Source organism: Ammospiza caudacuta, chromosome 1, assembly GCF_027887145.1.
Source record: "Ammospiza caudacuta isolate bAmmCau1 chromosome 1, bAmmCau1.pri, whole genome shotgun sequence".
In the NCBI taxonomy this organism is placed as follows: domain Eukaryota; kingdom Metazoa; phylum Chordata; class Aves; order Passeriformes; family Passerellidae; genus Ammospiza; species Ammospiza caudacuta.
Genome location: NC_080593.1, coordinates 19,679,445 through 19,706,872, shown reverse-complemented (window position 1 = coordinate 19,706,872; position 27,428 = coordinate 19,679,445). Strand labels below are relative to the sequence as shown.

At 37.2% G+C, this 27,428-nt stretch overlaps 1 protein-coding gene across 4 annotated transcripts in view; it reads right to left on the bottom strand.

Moving 5' to 3' along the window:
- Positions 1 to 1,725: 1,725 nt before the first annotated feature.
- The window catches only part of NEBL (nebulette), a 245,783-nt gene continuing 220,080 nt past the window's right edge, over positions 1,726 to 27,428 (bottom strand). For all 4 annotated transcript variants that reach the window (XM_058813767.1, XM_058814537.1, XM_058812252.1 and 1 more), the window contains 2 exons: positions 12,252 to 12,367; positions 1,726 to 6,675 (listed from right to left, as the gene is read on the bottom strand). In XM_058813767.1, the coding sequence (XP_058669750.1) occupies positions 6,499 to 6,675; positions 12,252 to 12,367 (293 nt within the window). In that variant the 3' untranslated portion in view covers positions 1,726 to 6,498. The remainder of the gene's footprint in view (positions 6,676 to 12,251; positions 12,368 to 27,428) is intronic.

The following is a 27,428-nucleotide window of genomic DNA, read 5'->3' as shown; positions in this document are numbered from 1 at the left end:
ATTCCAACTAATTGCTCAAAAACTGGAGGATGTATCTGCATACTACCCTACAGTATTTCTGATGTTACAGCACAGACAACACACGCACCCAGACAGGCCAAGCATATCCACAGGCCACTGCTCAGCCTGCAGGTTAGTTGTTCAGATGGTGCCCTCAGTCATATGGTTGACTTGCATTAACCTCTGCAGGAAAATCTGAGTAAGAAATCTATGACTTCACTTCAGCCATGTCTTCCACCCATTTCATACTACTTCTTTCCTTATGCCAATATTACTGTTTTCAAGGTTGTGCAATAAACAGAATCACTGAAAGAATGATGATAAGCTAAATCATTTGGAAGAAAAAAAGATCTGGCTCATTTGGTGATATCAACTTAATGTGTCCCACAGGTAGCTTCATGGGAAGATGACAGGTAGTCACAGCAAAACAGTATTGGAAACATGGTTGGGCTTGGTGGTGTGAGTGAGAGAAGGGAGAGAAGGTGGTGGTCATGCACTGGGCAGCTAATCCCTCAGTACAGAGAATTCCGTGGCACATTATCTTATTCTTGCTAATTAACACACCAAAGAAAATCGAGAGTCCAATTCTGAGACAGAGGCAACCTAAAAGCATTGATATCTAGAAACTCTTGAGTTTTCCAATCCAATGGAGGGTTTCCATGAAAATTTCATGCACCAGTACACAGATACTTTTGATAATTATATTCTATGGGACCACTAAGACAGGAAAGTACTTCAGTACCTCCAGCAAACTATGGAGGGTTTTTCAAATAAAACACATTCCAAGTGCTTAAGGTCCATTTTGGCAGCTCTTAAATCTTGATCTTATTGAAAAACTGCTGTTTGCTACAGTATACATAAAGATTGGATATTTGTATACTGGCAGCATTTCAACATATAAATGCACTACAGAACATGGAATCACAACTCTGTAACCAATTAAATTTCATATGAAAAGCTAACACATTTCTTAAGTAGGAATTAGAGTGGTAGCAACTGCATGCCACTTACCTAGGAGGAACTAATCAGCTCTATTTGTGGCTGCCATTTGTCCTCATACATTGTTAACAGCCTTCTTCAAACCAACACTTGACAAGAATATAAAAATTCTAATGCAGTCCACTGTAGCATACATTTAACACTCAAATAAATAAAACATGTCCCTAAGCATAATAATCTTCTTCAACTACAGGCAGAGCAGTTCCAAAATACTTCTGGAATTTATTTTAACTTAAATTTTCTTACAATGTTTTAAAAATAATTTACTTGTGTCAATGAATAAAGATGACATTTGTATATAAAATTGTCTTAAAGAAGCCAGCAATGCAATCTTTTTTATTAGTGCTGCACTGAGAGCACACCTAACCAAATTCCCATTCAAAGACAAGCAAACCAGTATCAATTAAATCAGTGGACCTCCTTCACTTACTCTATTTGCTTCTTTAAACAAACCAAGGGTCATGGAATGTAACTTGGTGTTCTGTTGAAGGGTTACAAATGCAAACTGAAAAAGGCAAACCTTTTAAGGAGGGGGCATGTCTGAAATAAAACAGTGGTTTAAAAAACTGTTTTCTGGGTTCAAGTTTGATGAATAATGCTAAATATTCTACTTAAGACTGAAAATTCAAAGCTTCCTTAGTTAAAGAAATATCCCTCTTTGAGAGCTTATACTAATGAGTGTGGTAGCTTTACAGAGTATTGTTTATTAATATAATACATACATGGTGCTGGGTTTAATATTTTATTTGAATGAAGTTTAACGTTATGCAAAATAAACTGTTATGTTACATCCACTGTGACATCAACTAAAATGTGAACTAGGTTGCATAGGTTAGTACTTTGGGCAGCATGATGTTGCTCTAGTCCACCAAAGCTTAAATATTCACAGTGTAGAGGAAGAAACAGGAATTAAAGCATTTCTACTAAAATATATTTTAATAGCTGGTGTTAACTTTCTGCATAACAAAAGCCAAATTAAGATGATACATCATATGATCCAAGAGTAAGTTTATCTGTCCTTTGAAAAAACAATTGTTACCTTCATAACTGTATACCCTCAAATACAGTACAGTTTTGCAAAATAACTAAAACTTTACACACTTCAAAGCAAACATAAGCCAAACTGCACAGCGGTTCATTTTTGCTTTTTATATCACACTGCAAAAACCAACAGCTGAGAGATTTTCCACATCATGCTAATCAATGTCAATACAGTCATTGCTGTCTTCCAATGGTCTAGCAATTTCTAATAGTAATATTAAATACACAATTGAAATGCTACAGTATAGCTTATTTTCCCCCCTAAAATAATAATAATTAAACAAATGTCAACAACAACTGGATTACAACTGAAGTACAATATGCAAATTCTATTTATCAGACACAAGAAGCATATGAAATTCCTTTGAATATACTGTTGTAGTGCAGGCAGTTTAGGAAATAGAGCTTTCAGGTTTTCTTTCCAAAGGAGAGATGGGGTTCCTATGGCATAAAGCTGGAGAAAATCACTAAAGCATTGCAAAATGGTTTAATCTTCTACAGCTCACTGGTACTTTGCATTTGCCAGCACATCAGTTTGGAGGACTTCTTTCAACAGCATCTTCTGTCTGTTTCAGTATATTATTTAAACATTTACTAACTAAAGCATATTCTATATTTTAAATGGAGTATTAATTAACTTAATAAAAATCTATCATTTTATACCCTGTACCACCTTCTGCCAAAGACCTCTGTATATGTATTTTTTTTTCATCGTACAAGATGACATGCAGTCACTGCACAATAAAAACTAGAATTATTACCTTTCCCAGGTATTGCAGACCTTCCACATCCCCAAGAAACACTCGGCAGGGACACATTTGTCAAAAACATAATCCATGGGAGGTGATTCTCTGTCAAATCCCAGTTGGCTGAAGTAGTTTATCGTATGTCAAATGTAATCAAGAAAACCCTGTTTCATCAAGACTAAATGCTAATGTTCCATAATGAAAAATTACAACTGCAGTACCTGTACGTAGCTTTGTTTAAAAAATGAAGCTAGCCAAGCAAGAAAGAGTAATGAAAAGCAAGGCACCCATTTGTTCTTGTATGTATGCATGAATATGCTCTATGTTGTTTTCTACATTTATACTTGTGTTAGCAAGAATTACAGCATTCTTTATAGAATTTTTATTTCTAAAATGGGAACATGTGGACTTCCAACCTGAACTTTGGAACAGTTTGAGAAATTCAAGTCCTTAAAAGCCCTTTCCTTTCCCCAGAAAAATGTTGACTACAGGAAGAAAGAACAGTGAGGGGATCATGCTGTGCTAAAAATGAATATAAACTTTGAGGGGATCATGCTGTGCTAAAAATGAATATAAACTTTAAAGGTGACAAGACAGCATGTAGCATCTTTTCACCCCTATATCACACTGCATGTAACAGTCTCCAACATATGCTTTGAAAAACGTGTGCTGGCACAATTTAGTTCATGACTTACTCTCTTTGCCTTACAAATTTTAGTTCTTATAAAAAAAAATATATAATTGCATTCTGATAATTTTGGGCCTTTGATTGCATTGCTTAGAACAAAGCTGCAAAATCACACTAAAGTTTGTTTTATATCAAAAAGCAGGAACCATTCCATAGAAATATTAATTTCTAAGCGTATATGATAAAAAAAAGTTGACTACAAGAATAAGTAACTTAAACCAGATCTTAATAATTCTGCTGACATACCATTCTCAAGAGAAATATAATCCACATACTGTTTTGTTTTCTTGACCTTTTATTTTTTGCAAATTGCTTTAGCTGCTCTGCCAGGCTAATGAATATTCAAAATTCATAAAGGAAATTTTATTTCTATTGTTCAGCATAGCATAGCTCTCTAATGTCACCAAATGCTCATTTCCTGATTTACTTCTATATATAAAGTATTCAACACTGTAAGCTGTCTTCCCATTTAGGAAGAATGGCTGTGAATTTATAGGTGGAGACTCTGTTTCATAAGTCACTAAGAATTGCAACTTGATGCCATATAGAAATTCTCTATATTTCTTTTTTATTCATATTTGGTTAGCAAACTGACACCCTGTTTTTATTGTTGTCAGCATTGCACAGCTAATAGAGCAGCACAGCAGCAAGTGACAGCCAGCTGTGCCTCAGGCATCATCTGAAAAATTTGCCAGCCAGCAGAAGATGGAATTCCTCTCCTCGCTGATGATGGCCAGTGATGAAAACCATCACAGAAGCAAACTGCTTGTTTCAGAGCTTCTAGCTCAGCATACCACATCAGATTTAAAAAAATCATTTGACTTGCTGATTTCATGTGGGTGTCACCAGTAATGCACAAGGGTCTGCTGCAAGAGCAGCTCCTTATGCAAAACTTGTAAGAATTTTAAATCACAGCAGTCAACTATATGAATTACATATTTACAGTCGAGGAATTCTACTTTCAAAACACATTTCTTGAAGTTGGATACTCCTGGGCAGCTTTAGCCTTGAAATTAGCCTGCTGACAAGAAAGCACAGGTAATTCCAGTCATGGACATTTTTAAATTTCTTTTTTAATGCAGTCATTCCATTCTGCTTGGCAACTGGTATCACCTCTGTGTTAGCAAGAACCAAAATAAAATTGCATAAGCTTACCAATTCCTTGGAAATTGTATGCAAAAACAGTATGCAAAACTAGAATTTACAGGGATTTGCATTGACAACTTTCAGTTGACATAACAAATCCATACTGCCTTCCTTATTTAATTTTTAAATAGTTATTGCAGGGTTTCCTGCTATGTGAGATGAGAAGTAAAAAATTGTCTAAAAGTCCTATATTTAATTTTACTTTAAAAATTTTATAAATGAAAGAAAGCCAGTGCAGACTCAATATTCTGAGGGCTACTCCAAAGTTAACTTCCTCAGCACATGGCTGAACTCCACAAATTATTTAGCAGAAAAACGTTTTTTTCCTTACATATTTCTGCATCCACATAAATAATTTCTTACATGAATCTTTAACTCTTTTGTCCTTCCTTCCACGATTTCTCCCTGTGAGGGAATGCAGCACCCAGTCAAAGCAAAAACAAGTTGCCTGTGACCCAAGCTTGCTGACAAAATCCCTCATCCTGATCCACTGTCACCAGCTGTTGGATCCTCTCCCAGCTTCACAGGCTGAGACCTGGATCTCTCAGTTCTGGCTGTAAGTTAAGAGACATCAAATAGCACATGTGAAGGTTTGTCAGCAGAATATTTTTACTGTTTTCCACAGATGGCTAAACTGAAACATAATGGCATAGGGCACGTTGGATTTTGCTTAGTTAGTTTTCCCTTTGATGTCAGTTATGAGAAAGATTAAGTCACTAAAAGAGAACATAATTCTTCTCCATCATTAATCATTTGGCAAGCGTACAACCCACTGTTGGATCACCAGGAGTTTGGGAGCAAACCGAAGCAACAGGCCATTGATCTGAAATGCACTACAAGAACCAGAGCTCTCCTCCACTGCTCGATGGAGGCACAAGTGTTTCTGCAGCAGGGGAGGGACATCAGCTCATCAGCAAAGCAGCCATAAAGCGAGTTACCTGTGGTGAGGGGGGATGTGACTGCAGGCTCTGGGGGCTGCACAGGGAATTTATTTACAGCACTACAGGTGAAGGTCAAGGAGCTAACATGGAGCACTGGTTGTACGTTGCCCTAATGAGAGTTTCTATTTAAATGTTAAGTATTGTTACAAGGAAACAGAAGAGCTGACAGGTTTTCTATTTTAGATAGTCTTTGCAAGGGATCTCCTATGGAAAAGATACTGAAGAACCATGAATCTAGACCTGGATTTAATTGATGGATTATGATGGAAGCAAAGCTAATAGATCACTTGGAAATAAGAAAAAAATGGGTAATCCAAGAATAAATGTGGATATGCAAGAGTCAGGAAATTTTTGTTGTCAAAATGGACATATTGACTGTAAGGCTGCTGGGCAGTAGGGAGTTTTATTGGATTTTTTTTACTAGCATGTTACTTGTCTTTATTTCAAATGACTGAATTATCTACTCAACATATTAATTTTTATTAGGAAGCGAACGGCTTAAACATTAAACGTTTCCCTAATAATTTGAAGATGTGTTCAAACTCAGTGTGTTAACCTCCTGTGACTTCAGAGTGCCATAAGAAGTGAATCAATTTTATGGTTATAACATCTTTGAGATGTAAGGAAAAGGCATTGCCCTTTATAGTTAATTGACCAAAGTTTTTATAGGACTGGCAGCACCAGGCTTCCATATATGTTTTGTCACTTTGAGAGAGCACTATTATAAGCAATGCTGTTTTCAAAGCTCTGAGTTTCTTGTGGATTATTTATCATTTCTTTAAAGGACTCTAAAATGGATTCTGAGTGAGAATGCAAACTGTTATAGCAGTGATAAAGTAATGATCATGAACTCTTAAAAGATTCTTCTGATTTTTTTTTTCTAAAAGGTTAGATTTTAAGTAAATCATAATAAAGCTCAAAGGACAAGAGACAAAAATTAGTTAACAAACTCAATATAATTTGCTGGAAGCATTCCTGTTTTCCCAGTTCTCTGAACAGTACCATACATCCAGCCATCATCAATTGGTTGCACATTGATGATATAATCACCATCCCTGAAGGAAACTTCATCTTCATCTTGAGCGCTGTAGTCATACATAGCTCTGTATGTTCTCTGTTGAAGGAAAGAAAACAAGACTGTAAAGCCTCAAGTCTAAACCTGAGATTCCTCGATTCCTTCTCTTTGCACAAAATAGAAAAGAGAAGGAAAAAAAGAATAAAGGGAGCAAAGCAGAGAGAGAAATCACCTGTCAAAAATGAAACTATCCCCTTCTACACCCTGTCAAATATACAGTGAATACAGGCCCTTGTTCTGAGCAGCAAGATAATTATTTTGTTAACTCACATTGTCCTATGGCTTCAAACAAACAGATTTCAAGCCATCCACTGCATACTGAAATATTCTAACTGTTGTTTCATTAATTCACTAGTAACAGTTCATTACATCCAGCCAGGCTAGCTCTGCTTCTGCTCCCTATTTGCATGATTCACAAATAGCTTCTCCTGTGCCTTCACTACAAGAAGAAACACAGTCTTCATCCAGGCCATTAACTTTTCCATCTCACTGAATGTCCTTCATTTCATTAGGATTTTACCCAAATCAAGAATTATGAATGCATTATTATCTAAAGGAAAGACAAGATTTTTTAAATTCTATAAAAATAATGTATATGAATACTCATATTTTCATATTCAGAGAAAATTTTGCATTTACAGTCTCATCATTAGCTAAGAGAAATTTCTCCACAACCCTGCCCACTATGAGACAAGCTTTCAGCCTTTTCCTCTATTTTTTCTAAATGGAGTATTTGTTTTCACTCATAACCAATAAAATGCCATCATTTACTGGAATTCAAAGTGAATTTTCAAACTCAGGAAGAACAGTGTCCCCTTGTATCTGAACAGCAGAATAAAACGACCTCATTTAAAAATTCCCAATTCCCAAGAGTACTTTCTTTCCTTACCCTGCCTCTTAACACAAGTCAAAAGCAGTTCAAGCATCACCGATAATATCCAATTTCCCTTCCGGTAATTTTTGCTAGGTTACCATATGTAGCTGAATTTTTCTGGTACAATAATTTAGAGCGAAAAAAGGCAAAACAGTCAGTGTGTGAGTTCATGCCTAGTACTGTTGTCTGTGCCTCTTAAAAGACAGTAAACTTCTCTGCTCAAGAAAACAGCTCGGAATTAGTTTTAGTTCATATCATATAAATGGGGGGCTTGAGTGTTTTTAATAAAACTATTTTTTAAAAAGGTAGAGATTACTCCATATGGAGTGAGCAAACCATTTGTCACATGTTGGAAATGTGGAATTATTTAATCCAGACTCTATAGGGCAACTGATCATTACTGTTCCCATGCTAAAAATCTACTTTTAGTCTTGGCTCTATCATTGGTAGTGCAAATTAAACAGGGCAGAGAAATCAGCTCCTGTTTAAACACTGGACACCATTGGAGACCACCTTTCCTGACAAGTCTACCCTGAACTGCATTTGGTAGCCCTGTGCTATATTCTTGTCCCCTGCCATGCCTTGTAGTTTTGCTGACCTACAGGCTGTGACCAAGGGCAGTTTCCAACCAGAGCTATGTGCTCTCCTAGGGGTCCCTTAATGTCTTCCAAGTGCACGTGGAACTCAATTTAATAAAGGATCATTTTTAATGCACTACATGACAGTAAATAATTTCTTGGCTCCTATCATCACCAAAAATCCTTAAATATCCATAAAGTAGACAACTAGCCATCAAAAGGCTCTCTGCCTTTCAGAATCTTATTTTTTCAAACTATTTCAACTGATCTCACTGCTGAGCCTTGAAACTAACTCTTAAAAAGCAGTGAAAAATATGCTATTACAACAAATTCAGCAGCAGTTAGCCCTTTAAACAATTTATTTCAGAAGAGGGTCAATTTAAGAAAAAAGGTAGCAAGTCTATATCTGGTATAAGGCAGTAAATGGATTTTGCCTAGAGCCATCTTCTAGGTCTCCCTTAAATGGGAAAAGACTGGTGAAGAGATTAAATGTTTTATTAAACTAACAAAAAAATTGGAAAAATTGAGAGGTTTTTGCTCAAAAATAGAGAGGTTTTGCTCACTCAGAAGGATGCTCACTCTTCCTTGGAGCACCATGGCAAAGGACATATTGCTGCTGTCTCCTAAAAGGCAGCTTGACTACATCACCAGTGATGCACAGTTGTGAAGACAAGCCCACAATTTCAAACTTTAAAAGAATTTATTAGGGCCCTAAATGCTGCTGAGAAACCTAAATTTATGGCCTTAACACTTAATTAGGTGCTAAATGGCTGTCAGGAGAAATCTCCATAATAATCCTGTTAGCATTTAATGCCTAATTATCACTGCAGAGTGTAGTCTGGGCTATATAATCGAGAATTACAATGCCTAAAGGACTCAAAGCAGGGATTTTAAAATGCATTTCAGTGAACTATTCCTCAGTATTCCTCAGTCAGTAGTGAGTTTAGCGGGTACTAAGTTACAAGAGGGTGTAAGTTTGGAGTTCCTGAAAAGAGTCAAAACTCACTTATCTTCCACTTCCTCAGAGGTCTCTATCAAACTGCTTAGACAGAGCAATATGTCTCGTCCATATAAAGAACTGAAATCAAAATAATATATTCTCAGCTCCCCAGCCTGTTCTGGGCTGACAGGTGTGTATTTCCACTTCACCCCAATTCATACTTGTTCTGTGGTTGGCTCCATGCTAGGAGCAGTAACTGCTGCAGCATCCGTCACACACAGCAGCCATCAAGGAAAGCCAACTTGAAGCATAGGTTTTGTTTTCCTACCACTCTTGGATATCAAACAGTGGGTGAACACCCCATTATTTTCCAAATAGGAAAATAAGCCTTCAGGGCTTTCTGTTATAAAATACTTTGTGCCCTGAGGAACAATTTAATTCACCCCATTATGCAGAACTGCTCACAGAAAGCAAGGACAAGTTAAGAATCAGAAAATAATGCAATTTATTTGGACAAAAAAAATAACTATCCAAAGATTATGTTAGGATCATGCCTAATACAAAACAGCTCAAAATTAAATAAAACAGATTTTTAAAATTTAGAAATTAGAAAAATTATGTTTCTTAGTAAAGGAGACTAGTGAACATGATTATAAAATGAACTTATGCATTTTTGGGACAGATTTGATAATACAACAACTCAGTTGAAAGGTGCAAATGTTCTAGAGCAGCTAACTCTGCAATCTTCTCCATCCTGATATAAGCCATGGGATCTTAATCACTTCTGCCCTAGAGATGTCTTGGCAAAACTCAGGCACTGATGATTTACTTGAGCAACTTCACTGCTTTTAGCTAAGCCTCAAAAGCTGCTCAGGTTTTGAGGTCACTATTCAAGGATTCCTTTCCTCCAGTCTCCTTCCCCTGGCACTTTCTTCTCATCTTTCCTCCCTCTGTCATAAGCCAGACAACACTGCACCTCTGGCAGTACTGCTCCAAGCCCAGAACTGAACAGGCAGCTGAAAGCAACACACCTAAACATCCTGTAGGCTCGTCAGATCTCCCACAGCATGCCCACACCTCATTTTGAAAGCACTCCAAGAGAGTCATCAGCCTTCAGTCTGCTACATTCAAATACATCCCCAGCCAGGGATTTCCCCCAGGCACACTCTGAGACCACTCTGTGTTGTCCCAATAGCTGAGTGCAACATTTGCAATGCACCTGGATAAGCTGCACAGGCTAATAAAAATATCCTGGTCCTAAGATGGGAAGACAAGGGAGCCTGGCAGATTTCTAACTGCATCTGAGATGCCTCTTTTGGAGCAGAATCATCACCCCAGGGTGACAAGATCACATTCTGTCTTCCTCACCAGACTGGCAGGTTAGCAGTCAGCACCAGGCCAGCAGTCCTTGATTTCCTCTCTCTGGAAATGCTTGGGATTTATTTTCTAAAGGGAAATCTACTCAGTCTTTAACAACACCAAAATGAGTTTAAATCATGGTGCTTGCTGTTTTCATTTTTTTCCCATGACAAAATATTATCACTTACATGGATGTCAAGTGAAAACAGTTTCACAACAGGGAAAATAAATCTGTTGAAATAAGTCAATCTTACTTTTAAAGTCCTTTAACATCACTTCCTTCCTTTCCCTATTGCCTTCACATTCCCAATTCTGGAAGAAGAGGCAAATGATGATTTCAAGATGACTGAAATGACACTGTTTTGACAGCCTGTCAGGTAAGTCACAGGGACACAGAGGTATTAGGAAATAGTGTTCATCTCTCTGCCCACAAAGCTGCAAAGGCTGGTAAGTGCATTCTGAGATTTGCAGGCATCTCCATTTTCTGCCTGCTGGATTTGAGGGCTGTTTGCTTTGCTCCCCAATGACAGCAAATCTGCTGGCAAAGCCCAGGCTTCTGGGTTGCCCACTTTTTGGATTTTGTCTCTTTTGGAAATCAACCAACTCCCAAAGTGCCTTGTAATATCCTTGGAAATTAATGGCTGATTCCACTATCAGCTGTCTCTCAGCTGTCATGCAGGTGTCCAAAGAGTTTCTCAGGTTATTGACTCACTCAGTGATGGAGGTATCTGGATCCCAGACTTTCCAGCAAGTTAGCCCCCTCAGCCCCAGACAGCTGAGAATCTGACAAACCTGAAACTACTCACACCACACAGAAAGTCGTGACCTTTACAATATAAAATGTCATGGAGTTTCAGTTTTACAAAAAAACACAAGTTTAATCTAATCTTGAAAACAGGTTTTTTCCAGCTCAGCAAGCTCTAAGTTTCATTCATAATTAAATATTTATTCATCTCTAAAACAGGTGACAGAGGTATTCAAAATAGTTTAAAATTCAAAAAGAGAATATTTTAAGGTAAAAGGTGGCTGGATCTCTAGGCAGCTAGGAAATCTCTAGGCACTGATATGATTTTAAAAATATGATAACCATTAAAACTTAAATTTTTATATAGGGAGTTTAAAAAAAGAAGCTTCATTTCCTAAAAATCCCAGCTGAATACCATTCAGCTCTCCCTCCATGACCAGTTACTTTGTAAAGTGAAATATTCTCTCCAGCTCTACATTCCCATCCACCACAGTTGAGAAGTTCATGAGACAGCCACAGTTTCATGGTAAAGCTTTTTCTCGGTTGCCGACCTGCGTAACTCAATTTGGATCTTACACGAGTCGCTGCACGACTGCCGTGTGCAATTAGAAAGGGCACAGCAATCTGGAGTCTGAGCGAGCTCTACACAAGCAGAAGTAATACAGGTAGGCACAAAGCCTGCTAGCACAAAATCAGCAAGTCAAAAAAAGTGAAACTGATTTAAACCAACAGGGTGATCTTAAGAGATCACTGCATTTCATCCAGTGCTAGGAGGAAGAATTCATCGCAGAGCATAACATCAAAATTCAGCCTGTGAAACACTGTCCAAGCATCTACGATTTGTTTTAAGTAGGCAAGTAGGTAAAGAATTCTGTTATTTCTCTGCTCTCCGAATATCATACCTTTTTTAAAATGTGTTCTGATATAGTTCTTACCACTGCCCATAGTCACTTGAATCTTTTTAATACCTGAGGACTACCAGTTACATTTATGATGAAGACAGTCAAAATAGGTCAACTGTAGAACTCTGGGAGTTCAATTCTGTCATATTTAAGAGATCTCACAATAGCTGATGATGGTGCTTATCAAACAAAATTCTCCTTTAAATTCAGTACTCACCAGACTTGCTGAATGAGGCTGTGAATGCATGGACCTCATGGATGACATACTGGTCTGGTGCATGTATCCATATCCTTGAGTCTGGCTTTGTTGATATGCCCCAGGGAGAACAGGGGCTGCATTAAAAAAATACACACACATTAATTAATATTTGAAAACAGCCCTTAGCTAACATTTTGTAGAAATGGTAGACTATTTTCACTGTTAACAGCATTAATTCCGCCATACAAAACAGTTCAGAATTATTTTCATAAAGAACATAAGGCTTTTTAAAGGTTGATTTACACAGAAATGCAGCCAAAGCTATAGCAATATATCCACAAACACCATCATGGTTACTTGGAAGGAAAAGTTTAACGTACTATTAGAAGTTAATCATTGAAAGGTTTACGAAAGTTTAAGACACCACTAACTCAATTTTGGTACCAACATAGATGAGGCACTAAATATATGTCCCATAAGCTGCCATCTTTAGGGAACGAATGATGAAAAAGCTAATACAGTTTTGAAATGGTTCACTAGAAATTCACTGTAATTGATTCTTAACTCATTGCAAACTCATTCTTATTTATTAGGCTATGAACAAAGAATGATTGTGATTCACAGGAAGAGGCAAAAATTTCAAGAAGTGAGCCCACAGTTGAGTTTTTTAGTTTATTCTGATTCCATCAACATTCTTAGTCCAATACAGAGAGATCAATGCTACTTATACATTTCAAAGTCCACCTTATTCAGGATTTTCCTCTTAACACATAATTGCTCAATTTCTTTAACACATATTTTATTCATGTTTTAACAATTCTGTATGCTAATCAATAATATATTAACTTCTATTGTACCAAGAACTGCTGAAATCATTAACACAACCAATAGAGATTCCTAACTATTGCTTACTAGAAAAGCATTCATAAAATTCCCACATCTGCCCAAATATCTTACTATAGCAACCCACTGAAATAAAATGTGTCAAAAACATGGTTGATCAAAAAACTGTGAGAAATAAGCCCAGCATAAGTGACTATTTTCCTAGCAAGGCCAAAAAGTATTTTAAAAGCAAAATTAAAAATACTGAAGGGGTTTTCAAAATAGAAAGATTAAAGTTTAGTCACCACATATTTGTGCACATTTTACAAGACTCAGGCTCTCAGAGAATAAAGATTTCTGGTTTGTATGGAGGTTATTAGCCCATCTCCCCTGTTTTTTGCCAGAATTTTACTAGCTCAATGGGGAATTCATTTAGCTACACTGAAAACAAATGCATTTCTCCTGATACTTTTCAAGTGGTCTTTTTAGCTGATAATCTATCTGTCTCCTCTTCCAAAAGCTGTCTTTTGGTTAAAGGAGAGAGAGTTTATGCAGCACATGATTAAAAAGTCTTCAAACATGGAGTCATTCAGCTGTCCAGCACTTCCTAGGATAGATCTCTTGAGTTTGTTGGGAAGTAAGAACCACTTCTGCAGCAGCCATCACTCCCAGATTCAAAAAGCAGCAAATTTAACATATGATTTAATGGGGTTCACAATGTGTGAAAGGATCCAGAACTTGTAAAATGAAAAAATACATGGGAAAAGCAGGAAAACCCAATAAAAATATATATTTATGATAAGTATTCATATTTGCACTACTATTACTCCATAATTCTCTTCTTCTTGAGTTGTCAGGACAAGAAATGCATGTGAAAAGGGGATTACTGAGAAAATTTTTGCTGAACTGTTTCAGAATGAAAAGTCAACCTTGTGCTTTCAGCAAGTTGTTTTACCAATCCTGCTTCTCCAGCTAACAAAATTATTGATTTCAACAAAGGTTCTTCTTAAAACTTCCATTTAGTTTCAGTTAGCATATTCAAATGCACTAAGTGTGTAATTACAATTTGGGATGCTACACTTTGCTCTACTGTACTTGTAAAGATAACTAACACTATACATTAACTAGGGTTTTTCTGATTTAGAAAACATGCTTCTAACTATTGTAATGAATAGATTGTTTTGTTAAATGAGGGAAATTAAAGTGATATGCAGTCAGATGCAACACTGGAACACGATGAATAATGGATGTTTTAGAAGGGCCAAGTTCATTCTAATGACATATAAGTAGGAAGACATTTTCAAGCAGTTCAATCATCAGAGAATTACCACTCATTAACATGTTCACAGAATTATCATGCATTAAGTGAATAGCCCTAAGTAGTTCATCAAATAATTTATGTTTCAATGTTGTTACAAGCTATTTCCACATGAGCAGATGTGGCCCTTCGTGAGAAAATAGAGAAAAACATAATTTAATCAAAGGTTCTGCGATCGAGCTGGAATGAATACATTTTGTCTAATTCACCACCAGCATGAACTGTAGGCCAGTTTGTCAAAGCCAATGGAGTCTCACCACCTCACACCAGCAGCAAATTACTTCTATTGCTAGAATAGATAACTTAGCAACAGGAGTACCTTCAGCCAACACTGGCCACTGATCAGCCAGCAGCAAGCCTGCCCTGCAAAAACAAAGGGCTGGCAGCTCTTCCCTGGTCCCTGGCAGGGTCAGACACCCTTCATCCCAAGAGAAGCAGGGGCTGGTAGGAACCTTTTGTTCTTGATTCTTTCCCCCCAAAAGAGATCTTTCTTGTTTCCTCTCAATCATCCCTTGTTAGCGTTAAGGCAGCAAGCGTACTGATGGTCAGCTTCATTGCAGCCTCCAAGTCAACTGGCTTATTTTGGGGAGGATAACCCACAGCTCCTGCCTCTGTGACCAGTGACAGCTGCAGGTCTGAAATGTGCTTTCCTCTTTAGCAATCAGTCTCTCACAAGCTGAGAGAATTCTGGCAAACTGACTCAACAAAGCTGTTTGATACTTTACCCGCAATGATGGAAAACGTAAATCCACAAAAATAAAGCATTTCTTCCAAAGCATGAGAAATTTTGGGAAGCAATAGGAATTGTAGTATTATAAAAAGATGTTATACAAACAAAAAGAAGGATTAGCTTTGCTAATTATCTTTTAGTCATTTATTTAGGTGTCATATATGTGAGCATAAATATCAGCACATACTAGTGTTGAAGACGCTTGAATAATTCCATGTGGACTGGAGTTTTTTTCCATTAAAAGAATACTATAGTATTCTGCAAAAAACTTCGAAAACAATCATTATTTTCTAACAACTTTTAACAAAAAATACTGAAGAAACTTTAAGAGGATGGTCTATTTGGAAGACTATTTGGGAATCATATAAATAAGCAGAATAGTGAAGAGATAATGTCTGAACTGGTGACATACAGATAATTCAAGGTGAGATTAAATGATGCAGAAAAAGAGTTTGATTTTTTTCATCATCATCACACATAGTTAACTGCAATCTTCTGGCTCAGTCTGAAGTATAAAGTTCTACAGCATCATTGATTGCAGCAGCAGCAAAAGCAATGGTTTTAGCCAACCTAAGGGAACAATAAAACACAGTGGTGGAACATGAAATTCATTTAACTGAAGCCAGATTTATTGGTGATGGAGCTGAGGGCTGACCATTGCTCCCAGAAGTACAGGTGGATTTTTTTTGTTGTTGCATTAAGACTTTACCAGATGCATTCTGATTTATCAAAACTTACTTTTTTTTTTTTCTTGTCCCACTTACCAAGCAAACCAGATATTCATTTTAAATTATCTACTTAAATAAATTTATCATATATCTCTTACTATATCTTTACAGGCTTCCCCAGAGAAAAGAGCAAGAAAAATGAATGAACATTATGTAAGATAAACAGAGAGGAAGCCTCCAAGAAAAAAGAAGCAGCTGAAAAAATGATAGCAAGTATCAACTCACTGCTGCAGACAACAGGGTCTGCAGAGTGTGCACTGATCAGGAAATGCTCTGAAAGAACTGGGAAAGAAAAATGTCCAACTGTAAGAACAGAAAAGGAATGCTTAAGAGAGGCTTGTATAACTATGAGCTTAAAAAGAAATGTTATGCTAAAAAGAAAACTCAGTTAAAAGTTAGGTTCTGAGATACATTTTATCAATACCATACTTAAACTCTCTTCCATTCTTTGGCACAGCAGAACCTTGATGATCCATGGTAAAACAAAATATCCTTATATCCTTAGTGGTAACTACTGCACTTTTGCCATTTACTGCAACACATGCCAGTTACTGAACCACGTGCAAAATAATCACTCCATTTACTCTCACACACATCATACACTTCTAAGGATTTAATGGAATCCTTCCTATTCTGATTATTATCAGAATTCTCAGTTTCACTCCTAAGACTTCAGACAACTCACAAAGAATATTGCAACATTCTGTAATCATAACGTGAGAGAACACAAAGTAAAAATAAAGATTTGAATTACTATGTGCTTAATTCTAGTGTCTGCAATACATCAGGTAAAAAGCTGTAGGCTTTCTGAGCACCACGAAAGAGCCAGAATACAGCATCATCATACATCTCTGGGTTACTGCCATTACAACGAGCTCTCCCAAAACAGATCAAACTGCTTATGGGAATCATGTTCATCCACATATACAGTAATCCTTCTCCTTTTTTTTGCCTTGCTACTGCTGCATTTTCCACAGGTTGCTAAATTTGGCACAGGCTTCAAGGACTTTCTTTAGAAAGCCTTCCCCATAGCTTTCAGTTCCTTCCTTCTTTTGCTCTTCCCTTAGAAATCCTCAGCTGTGTCCCAGGCAATAGAAGATAGTTTAGAGTGATGCAATCACACGTGGGGAGATGCAGGCCTACAGGGCATTTCTGGGGATTCAGGTCACCCCATGTGCTGTCTACGTGCACAGGTCACCGTGCCTGAACTGCACAGCCCCTTTGACACTTCCCAGTGTAATACCTGGCCAAGGAAATACAATCTTAGGAAATACAGGAGACAGAACTGTTACTGCTCTCTTAAACCTGGTGGATAATAACAACTGACACCTTTTAAAGCCTTCTCCAGAAAGTGTTAAAAAGGTTTCTTTGATTACAAATTCTGGCTAGATAATTTTTTTGTTTTCTATCAATTTCCCCAGATGTTGGCTGCTGTACACCATCACTGAAATATTTAAAGTGAATGTTTTTCTCAAAGAAGCCTCTAGAAATAATATTGTCTGTCCCCATTTAAAATCAGGGCCAAGTTTTCAGATAGGTTGAGTTTCTTCAGGCCTTGTCCTGTCAATTTTTATTTTGGGATGCAGATTTTAATACATCTCTTTGAGCAACCACAAACCCTCTAACTTCTCCTCTTTATTTCCCATGCTCTTGAGATGAGTTCAGCCCAGCACTGCATTAGTCATATAAGCAACTTGAGAAACAGTTTTCAGGAGAGATTTGAAGGAAGTTAACACATTAATTCTGCAGAAGTTCACATCCTGCCCAAGCATAAACAGCAGCATAAATGGAACATAATTGCTGCCAGCCAAGAATTTAGTAAGAGATGTAAAGAAGGCCCATATCACAGGCCAATCAGAAACAAGAATCTTGACACTTTGGCAACAAGTAAGGAAGGTTCCATGTGATGAGGGTAAAATGTTAAAGAGGCACAAAGGGCAGAAAAGTAACTTGACTGTCATGACAGCTGAGTTTTTAGCAGACTTTTAAAGATGATGTGCTGAACAGCATTCTCTGCTGAAGTTAGGAGTTTCAGATGAATTTGGCAGGAGTCATTAGGGGACTCACGACTCTCAAGGAGGTCACAGGCAGTCCACCCCTGGTGCCCACTGCATATCTGAGGCTGGTTCCCCATGGGCTGAGTGAGACAGCCTAACACTTCTACTGCCCCTTCCTTCCTCTCATCCAGGTTGTTCTTCTGCTGGCTTGGTAAGCTCAGCCAGGATCAGATCAAATATAGAGCAAGGACAGAGGCAGGACCCAAGGCCATGGACAGCAGATAGAAACAAACAGCTAGATCAGCTCAGCTGTTGCAAGTTATGTCCCCCTAAGCACCTCTCTTTTGTGCAAGCTGCCTCTGAAATAAAACCACAAAGGAGCTGAGCCTCTCACAGATGCTTCCCTCCAGATGTCCCAGCACCCAGCTCCAAACAAAGCACCCCAAATAATGTAGGCGCTCCTATGTGCTCACATGTGGCAGACACTGCTCAGATACTTGCAAATTACTTGCATCCTACGCCTCCATAGTACTTTTAAAAAGTCATAGCAGAAGTTTAGAAAATATTAAGCCTAAAGCAGCCAGCAAGAGCTGTTTACTTGACAGTAAAAACATGTGTCAGAGAACTTAAAATACTTCAATGAGTGTGCAAGGATTGCCCAGGGAGGTTGATATGAGGTACAGAACTCTGCAGCAGCCCCATGGTACTGAGCAAGGAGATGGTCTCTAAAGAATACAGTAAAAAAGCAGAAGTGGAGAAAACAAACAGAAGAGTAGAAGAATGTTAGACAGATACAACATAAGGAAAACCTCAGTAATAATTTTACAGTGCAGATCTTATTGCCAAGAATGCTCCTGTCCCCAAATAGGAGGAAAACTTGAAAATAATCCCAGAGGTTCATGTAAAAAGAAATGTCAAAAATTGGGTAAAGAAACTTTTTTTTGCCAATCATATCAAAATATCTATAATTTTCAATCATTACAGTTAATGTGGCTCTTCAAAATTAAATATATTTTAACACAAAGCTGGATTCCTTGTTTTAAAAATTTCAAGCTTCAACCATAAAAATCTCAAATTGAAAAATGTGGTTCTTTTGGCATTGAGACATTAGTCACATGTAACCCTTCCTATATAAAAGTTTGCCTTTTAAACTACTATCTTCTAATGAGCATTGAAAAATTCCCAGCTTATCTATTACAGAGGGGTTTTTTTCTAATCAGAAAGAATAGCACAGCACAGTCAAATTTACTGGGAATAGTTCAGACTGTGTAAGCAATATAAAAAGCACTAACCTGAAGACTGAAGATGATGAGACCTGATACAGAAAAATGCTGTTTTTAGAACAGTAGAAAACACCATAGTAAGGCATCTTGGCATTTTTTCTTGTAAAAGTAACTTTCTCTTCATTTCTTTTGGTTTTTTTCTCCTCTTTTCCTTGCCCTTTACTGGTCAGTTAGCTTGCTTTCATGGATGTCTGAGCTACCAGGCTGGCTGCTCTCAGTGGTTCTGTCAGGAGCAGCAGTTTGTCTGCCTGCTATCCATTACAGGAGTCAGTAATAGTTAGTAAATTGGAATATCAAAGCCAGATATAATTAGGTTGTTGAAATAACAACCTCAAAGTATGGCCTAATTCAGAGAGGGTGTTAATAAATATCTGCCATGCTCACTGACCTCATTAGAATTGAAGGTCTGAACTACTTGGATTCAGTGGCAAATTCAGAATGTTACAGCTTAGGAAGTTTCCATAACCTAAATTCTAAAGATATAAGAAATAAACTGTGCAATCTTCAAATACTTTAAAAAAAGATGGAGAGGAGGCCAACAAAATTATGATGATCATGTGTTTAAAATATCATTAATTATTCTTCATGCAAAAATCAAAATATCTCTACTCTCGTGACTACTTACTGACATACTACAGTTTATCAAATGATGTATTTTAAACTAAACTTCATTAGTGTCATGATTAGACAAAGATTGTTTAAAGAATCATTATTCCAGAACACCATTTTATCAGCTAGCAATAATTAAGACTAACTATACTGTATGCACCATGTAAGCTGAAGTAGATTATTATGGGAAATGCAGAATTATGCAATTATAACTCTGGAGAACAATTTCAATATAAGAAATTAAAATTTGATTTAGAATGAAACCAAAATGGAAGATCTCACATAGCTGTTAAGCATGTGTCAGAGAAAACTAAGACATTTTGAAAGGAACAACAAAAAAATGTCTAGTGTGCTCATGTGACACTGGAATCCTGTGTTTTATTTGAGGTTTCCTTTTAGGCAGGGACTATCTCATATTTCAGTCCAAAGTTCTTGATTTGTATGAACAAGCAATATCACTAATAATAGTTACATTGGTCTTTGTTTTATAAGTCCATCATAAACCCAATAGGAGATGAAGAGGGAATTTGAGAAATAAGAGCTAGGACAGTGGAAGAACAGACAGAAACTGTCTCTCTAGTACATCATGGTCTATGTGTCTGGTGATTCAGACCTTCCCAATTCTTCACATTTTGAGGACTGATGGATCCATCAATTCCATTATATTCTTTTTCATGGTAAATTACTTTCAAAGTTCCATTCTGGCCTCTCTGAGGTGTCTAAATCTCTGTATTTCAAAAGTCAGTCTCTCATGGACTATTTTTTCCTTTAAAAAAAAAGGAGTATGGCTTTCATTCCTCTTCACAGTAACTGCAAAATAACAATATATTTTTTAAAAGCCCAGGCTAGCATAGTCTCCAGAAGGCCTTGTCTGCAAGCAATTACCAAATATCACAGTCTAGAGAAAAATGAAAGGAACCCAGGATGTTCTATTTTCTACAGTCAACATTAAAAGAAAGAGGACAGTCAACAGAACATCCATCCTCATCATAAAAAGACAATAACACAGGGAATATTTTTGCCAGAAAGAGACTGTGGATACTGCTTAGAGCACCATTTTTATTGAGGTACAGGAATTGGAGGATACTGAGTAATAGCTCAAAAGCTTTTGTTATCATTAACACATTACTGTCATAGTAAAGCATCACAGAGCTGTAAAGTATCAACTACACATAATTTAGTGCTCTGGCAGCAGGGGAGGAGAAGAAGCCAAATCTCAAACAAGCCATAGAGCCCCTGCCTGTGTCTGACTCTGGATCAGTGAGGTGGTAGGGGGCCTGCAAAAAGCAAAAGCCAGCCCTGTTCTGGCAGAGCAGAAAATTTTGATGTTCTGAAAATGGCATCAGCTTCCCCAGACTGCTTTTGGAAAGGCCATTAAGGACTGCAAGACCATAAAAGCTCAAAAGAATTATTTGTTAAATGTAATTCCATAGTAGCCCCTTCAAACAAATTTATTTCAAATAAAAGTAAAGGTGTTTATTATAAAATAGGGTGTTAAATGATCTCCCAGAAAATTCAGTAAAATATTTCTAAGCATTATCAGCCTTTAAAAATATAGGAAAAGGCTGTTTGTAGTGTTTATTCATATTCATGTTTTTGTCAGTTTTGCTAAAAAACAGCACAAAATGAAAGTGAACACAATATAAATTACAATTTAGAATGAATTATATTAATTATTATCTTCATCCAACCTCTTTGAACAGTTGTTTTGGGGATTTTAAATGTTGTATGAATTCTATATCTGACTATTTAGAACTTTACGGCCAGCTACAACCATCTACTTCTCTTAAAATTTATTTCACCTAAAATACAAACCATTTATCCCCCTTCCAGATTCCACTGACAAATTTTTAGTACAGCACAGTAGTAAAAGAGAAAAATTACTTAATTTCTCTACAGTAAAAGAGAAAATTACTTAAACTATTTGGCTTCTAACCCTAAAACTAAAGTCCTATGTGTTCCGAGTTTTGAATCTAAAAATGTAATTTTAGGGTTATTGTGATGAACATAGAATATTCTAAACCAGTTAAATGTACTGACAAAAAATTGCTTTGATATTCAACCACAAAATCTTTTCTAGGTGTTTAATTCACTCATTTTCCTCAAAAAAGCAATTACATACATTAAATACTCTATTGGAACCTGAGGAAAAAAAATTGCTAATAGGGTATAGATTTTATATTTTGTCATAGGAATTTTTCTAGCAGTTCAAATATAAAAGACCATTTTTTTTCAGACACCACTACAAATATTAGTTTGGCATTTTTTTCAGTGGTAGCTGTGCAGTCCAAAGAGTTCAGCCTGTGTGTCTATTAGCAGCTGCCATGCCACAGCCCTGGACACAGCCTCCATTTGCCCACTGGTTCTGTGTTGGGGCACAACCAAATCACAGGGCATCCTGCTTGGAACGTGAACAGCAGCCAGGATTCCGTGTCACAAACAAACCCTGGTGCTCAACATTCACCCTGAGCTGCAGCATGTCTCAGCTGAGACAACAATCTGCCTCTTCTCTCTCTTCACACACCAAACCACAGTATTTTATTTATGAAGGCACAAAATGTCTTACAGCCAGCCCAAGGCAGCCTTCAGTCCTATTGGGGCCATGGTGTACCACAGGAAGCTGCAATTCCTACTTAAATTGTGAATAGGGACAGCTTTGCTCTAGGCTTCCTCACAAAAGGAAAGATTTAGTAAAATGAAGGTTACATCACATGCCTTCAACTATGATTCAAACTCTCTTACATTTACTGAACATCTACTGTTGCCCTTGTGCATTAGAGAGAGAAGCCTGTAAGTTCTTCTCACAGAAGCTGTGCCTTGATTTCTGTGCATAGATTTATTTGCATAGTGGGTATAACCAATCTGAACAATTGAAGCATAGCATTAACCAGGATATGTATGTCACTGGACACAATTTTACTAATTATATTTATTGTCTACTGGATATAATATTCTCTGAAGTCTATCAAAAGCTGCTCTAGGGAGCCACACTGAACAACTGAAACTACTCCTTCCAAGGGAGCCATCAACACTTCCAACTGCTGAGTCACTTGGAAACTTCCTTTCCACTTTCTGCTCACCAACTGTTTAATGGAAAAGGGAACATCAAACTCAGACAGCTGGCAGAACAAACAAAAGGATCCCCTGAACTGCTGCTACACTACAGAAATTGAAAATGGGATTTCTTCTGGATTCTCCTCCATCAGGATGTGTGGGGATTGTCTTTTGATGCTGCCAGATGCCAAGAGTGTGGGAGAGAAGCATGGGGATTAAAGATAAGCATAAGGAACCTAAGCAAAAATATTTTGGAAGTATGAAATGTAAAGCTCTCCCTGGAACATTAACTCATCCTCAGTGAACACATACTGAATGAAAATGTGCTTTCAGATGAATCAATGACTTCTATCTTAATGTATTACAACCAGCATAAAACACTTAGTTTTATTCCCAGCACTCTAAACCAGACATTAATCAAAATTTAACTAAGCAATCTCTTGAATTTTCAAGCTTTATGTTAAAAAAAAAATCAGGTTTTACAGATACCTAATACCTCTTTGTGGTGGAAAAGAATGAAATATCATTTTCTAGACTAATTCCTCTCATGTTCTGTGTTAACAAAGCACTCAGCAGAGAACATTATAGTCCAATAGTCCAGACTAGGACAGAAAACTGATAATGCACAAGATAGTACATAAATGTAGTCCCAATGTCTTTCTGGATTTCTATACTTACATGGCTTAAAAGGCTTAAATGGATTATTCAGAGACAAAATTATATATTAAGCAGAAATCCCCTTATCATCTAAACACACAGAAATTAGCACATTGGGACATACCCAACCTGTTTCTAAATGAAATCTAAATTCTTACAGCTAATTTTGTCTTTACGTTTCCTTCTTACCTCAAATCTAGAGGTGAGAAGGTTTTTAACACAAATAAGCCTCCCACTGTTTTCAAGAACTCCTCTTACTGTAATGACATTATTTTAAATCAGGAAAAAATGCCCTTTGAATATTAGGAGTCACTGCAAAACAGGAGGCAGAAGCTGAAACAGCAAAACACACCTCCTTCAAAATAAAGATGCAATTTCCAGAAGGGAGAGAGCTCTGCTTGCTGCCTGAAAAACCATGTCCTTTTGGGGTACAATGTGGTTACAGCAAACCTTTATAAGGGAAAAAATATAATTTCTGTAAAAATATATTTGAGCATGGAAGACCAGGGTTCACTGGTTCTGGAGAGCAAGCTCTCTAACAAAGAAAACTCTTCATGCTAAAAAAATTTGTGGCACCAGAGAGATTACAAATATATACATGCACTGTGTCTGTAATACACAGAGTAGACCTATTTGGTTAAGTTCAAAAATATCACAGAAGTTTGTGGGTAAGTTATTCATTATTTGACTGCAAGCATTTGTAGTACATTACACACTTAAGAACAGAAAACCACCTGATTACAAAGATGGAGAAACAGTTTTACCAAAATGCTGTTGAATGGAAGACTATTTTTTTCCCACATGTTGGCTTTCAGGGTGGCAAACCTGCTGTGGGCTGATTAAAGAAGGAAAACCAAAGTACATCTAGTCTGAAATACAAAAAAGTCAGAAACAGATGTAAGAGTCTGGTGGCTAAGAGAAGTGTCAGTGTGACCCTCACTAAGAGGTACCAAGAGTAGACAGAGAGCATCATTTTGATGTGTTCAGCCTTCTGTGGCAGGGCAGCCTGCTGACACACTTGAAAGGTGACAGGAAACCCACAAATGCCTGCAGTTCTTCCCGTGAACTGTACGATTCCTCTCCCTCTGAATGCCATGTTTGATTACTGGACTCTGGGGAATACTATGGAAACAGAGTTCAGCTACATGGCAAAAAAGAACAATTCTGCCCTGACAGAGAAGAAAAAAGAACTGCTGTGTCATTCTGCTTGACCTCCCCAGAATGGCAGAGCTTTGCAAGTGTATATGAATATGAAGAGTGAAGGATTCCTGCCCTGTACTCCTGACACCTGGACATGGAAGACAGATCTCTCTATCCCAACATAAACAGTAGTCAGATATTATTCCTTCTTTTTGTCTTCAACTTGTCCTTTACTAATGGTGATTTTTCCCAACCTCAAAACCAGAGGGTTTTTTTATAAAAATTAATGGGAAGAACAGATCAAGGAAGGGAATAAAATCTGGTTTTCTTTCCTCTTAGTTCAGCTTTTGGTACAGGAGAAGAGTTATGACCACTATCCCAATGCAAGAAGACTCCTTGGCTTCATACTGGGAAATATATGAAATTCCAATGTGTAAAATAAAGAGAGATTTTCTCTAATTTATCTGAGTATTTTGTAGTCTTCTGACCAGACTAACCAGGAGCAGAAGAAGCAGCAAAGCTCCTTGTTCTAGGATTTTCTGTGGTATATACGTGTGGGTGTCAAAACCTCAGGCAAATCCTATGAACAATCATTTTACATACAGAGTTACAGATATTGATGTGTGCTAGGGGAAGAGAAGGAGACATCCTTGAAATTAATGTTTAACCTGTCAGTGTTGGGCTGAGGAATGCAAGGCCTCTCCTTGAGCTGGTTCACAGAACAAGGCTGCTGCCAGTGACACACAACAACGCCTAAGGTCTGTGTTTGCTCCTTGCAGGGCTCAAACAGCAATTCTACAATGAGCTCCTGCCCCAGTGAGGGAAGGAGGAAGATAACCCCTGGAGTCTGACGGAAGGGAGGGGAGCAGACTCAGCTGTTCTGGAGCATTTCTTCTTCAGAAGGTTCATATCACACAATGAGGACATGCCACTGGGGAGAGAGATTAAAGGACTCACTGTTTCTCATTGATTAAACTTCCACTCCAAGTTAGATAAAGATTTCAAAACTTAAGGAAACAGACTGCAGCATCATGTTTTCTTCAGTCTTCATAGACTTTGGAATCATATTGACAGCAATGCCCATTTGCTGTATTTATTCCTCAGAGGTTATTTGCACCAATCGCCTCTGGGTTGCTTTTTTGTTATATTATCTCAATCAAGTATCTAAGAAAAAAAAATCAGTTTTCTCATAGCAATCTACCAGTTACTTTTAAGGCTGATAACAAAATAAGTGGAATTTCATTGAAATCTGTGTATTTGGATTGCCAGTGTGAGTAAAAGATAACTAACCAGGCAAAGACAGAGACTTGAGAGTTGCTGGCAGTCTGTTTTCATTAAAATAAAGACAGGAAAACAGGAAGACCTTTAAACTCATATCAAGGGTCCTTTATGCTAATTCTCACCACTACTGTGGTGGCAGCAGGTGAACTGAGTCTGAAGACCTTGGGCTGAAGGAGTGAAAATAGCACACATTGCTGAAATTTCATATATTTGGCTGGAGTCAGAATCATATTTAAAACACAACAAAAGGCCCTTGAAAATTTTGTTCTAATATCCACTGAGGTTTCCTACATTACATGTGTTTTTGGGAGTACTGTAAAACTGATTTCCTACAGACTGATTTTGATGTATCTTGTAAGATAATATGGTGATGATGCAGAAAATAACTAAGAAACCATTTTTCTTCCCCACCAGAGTAACAATATATCCATAACTGAAAATGAACTGATAATCATCTCTTATTTTTCTCCATCTACAGACTACACAGAATTTAAAATAAAAATAAACTGTTACTTATACTGAAAAAGTCCAAACCTATGGTTTGGAAAAAAATTATGCATTATGTCAATATGCTGATACACACCTAGACAAAGGTGTGCACACAAACTAGATGTTAAGACGAAATCAAAGGAAAATAAATAAAAAGGAAAGGCCAAATGCAAAAGAGGAGGAAACCAGCCCTGAAGGTTTAAACTAGAAACCTTCCAAAATAGTGCCAGATTGGCAGAGGTGTTGAGCCATATTATTGAACCAAATCATTCTTTCCTGGAGCCTGAATGAAAACTAACAGGGCAGAACTTTACTCGAAGGGAAGGAGGGGGAACAAGAGAGTGAGTGTGGAAAGAAATGGGAGAAAACCACTGTAAAAGGCTTGATGGAAAAGCAGGGCAGACAGGAAAGTCTTTATAAAAAATCTAAATAAAAGCCAAAACACAACAGCTGAGATATTTTTCAAACAGAATGCTGTCAAGAGAGACCTAAACTTCAGAACTTTGCTGCCTTTTCCCAGTGTTCTGTAGAGAAAAAACTGCCCAGTCTGTCCTTATAAGCAAAAATAAATCTGACATCCATATATCTCAACTACTCTTTCTGAAGGAAAAAATATGAAAAATCCTTCCAAAAGTAAAGGATTCAGTGCCTGAGAAGTTGCAACATCACTTTTCAAAGCAGAACTAAAGGAGAGAAATCATTAGTTATTCCTTTTTAGCCAAGATGAAAATAATTACTCATTGCCCATGAGAATTTTGCAAAAATGTGGCACCCAGTGTTTCAGTGAAGTCCTACAGAATGGCTTGCAGGTACAAAGATAATCTTTGTTAGGCAATAAATTATTACAAAGTATTTAGGCAGACTGGGAAGCTCTCATACAATGCCCTCTGTTAAGTGTGGCAAAACTTCTGAAAGATACCATGAAGTACTAAAGTCAACCCTGAAAAACAATCACAGAAAGAGGCTGTAAAAAATGACATAAAAAATTGAAAAGTAATTTCAAAAAAATTATTAAAATGAAAGCCCATGAACTGCATCAACTTGCTGAAAAGTGTTAACAATTGTTTCCCATTCAATTTTACCTGCA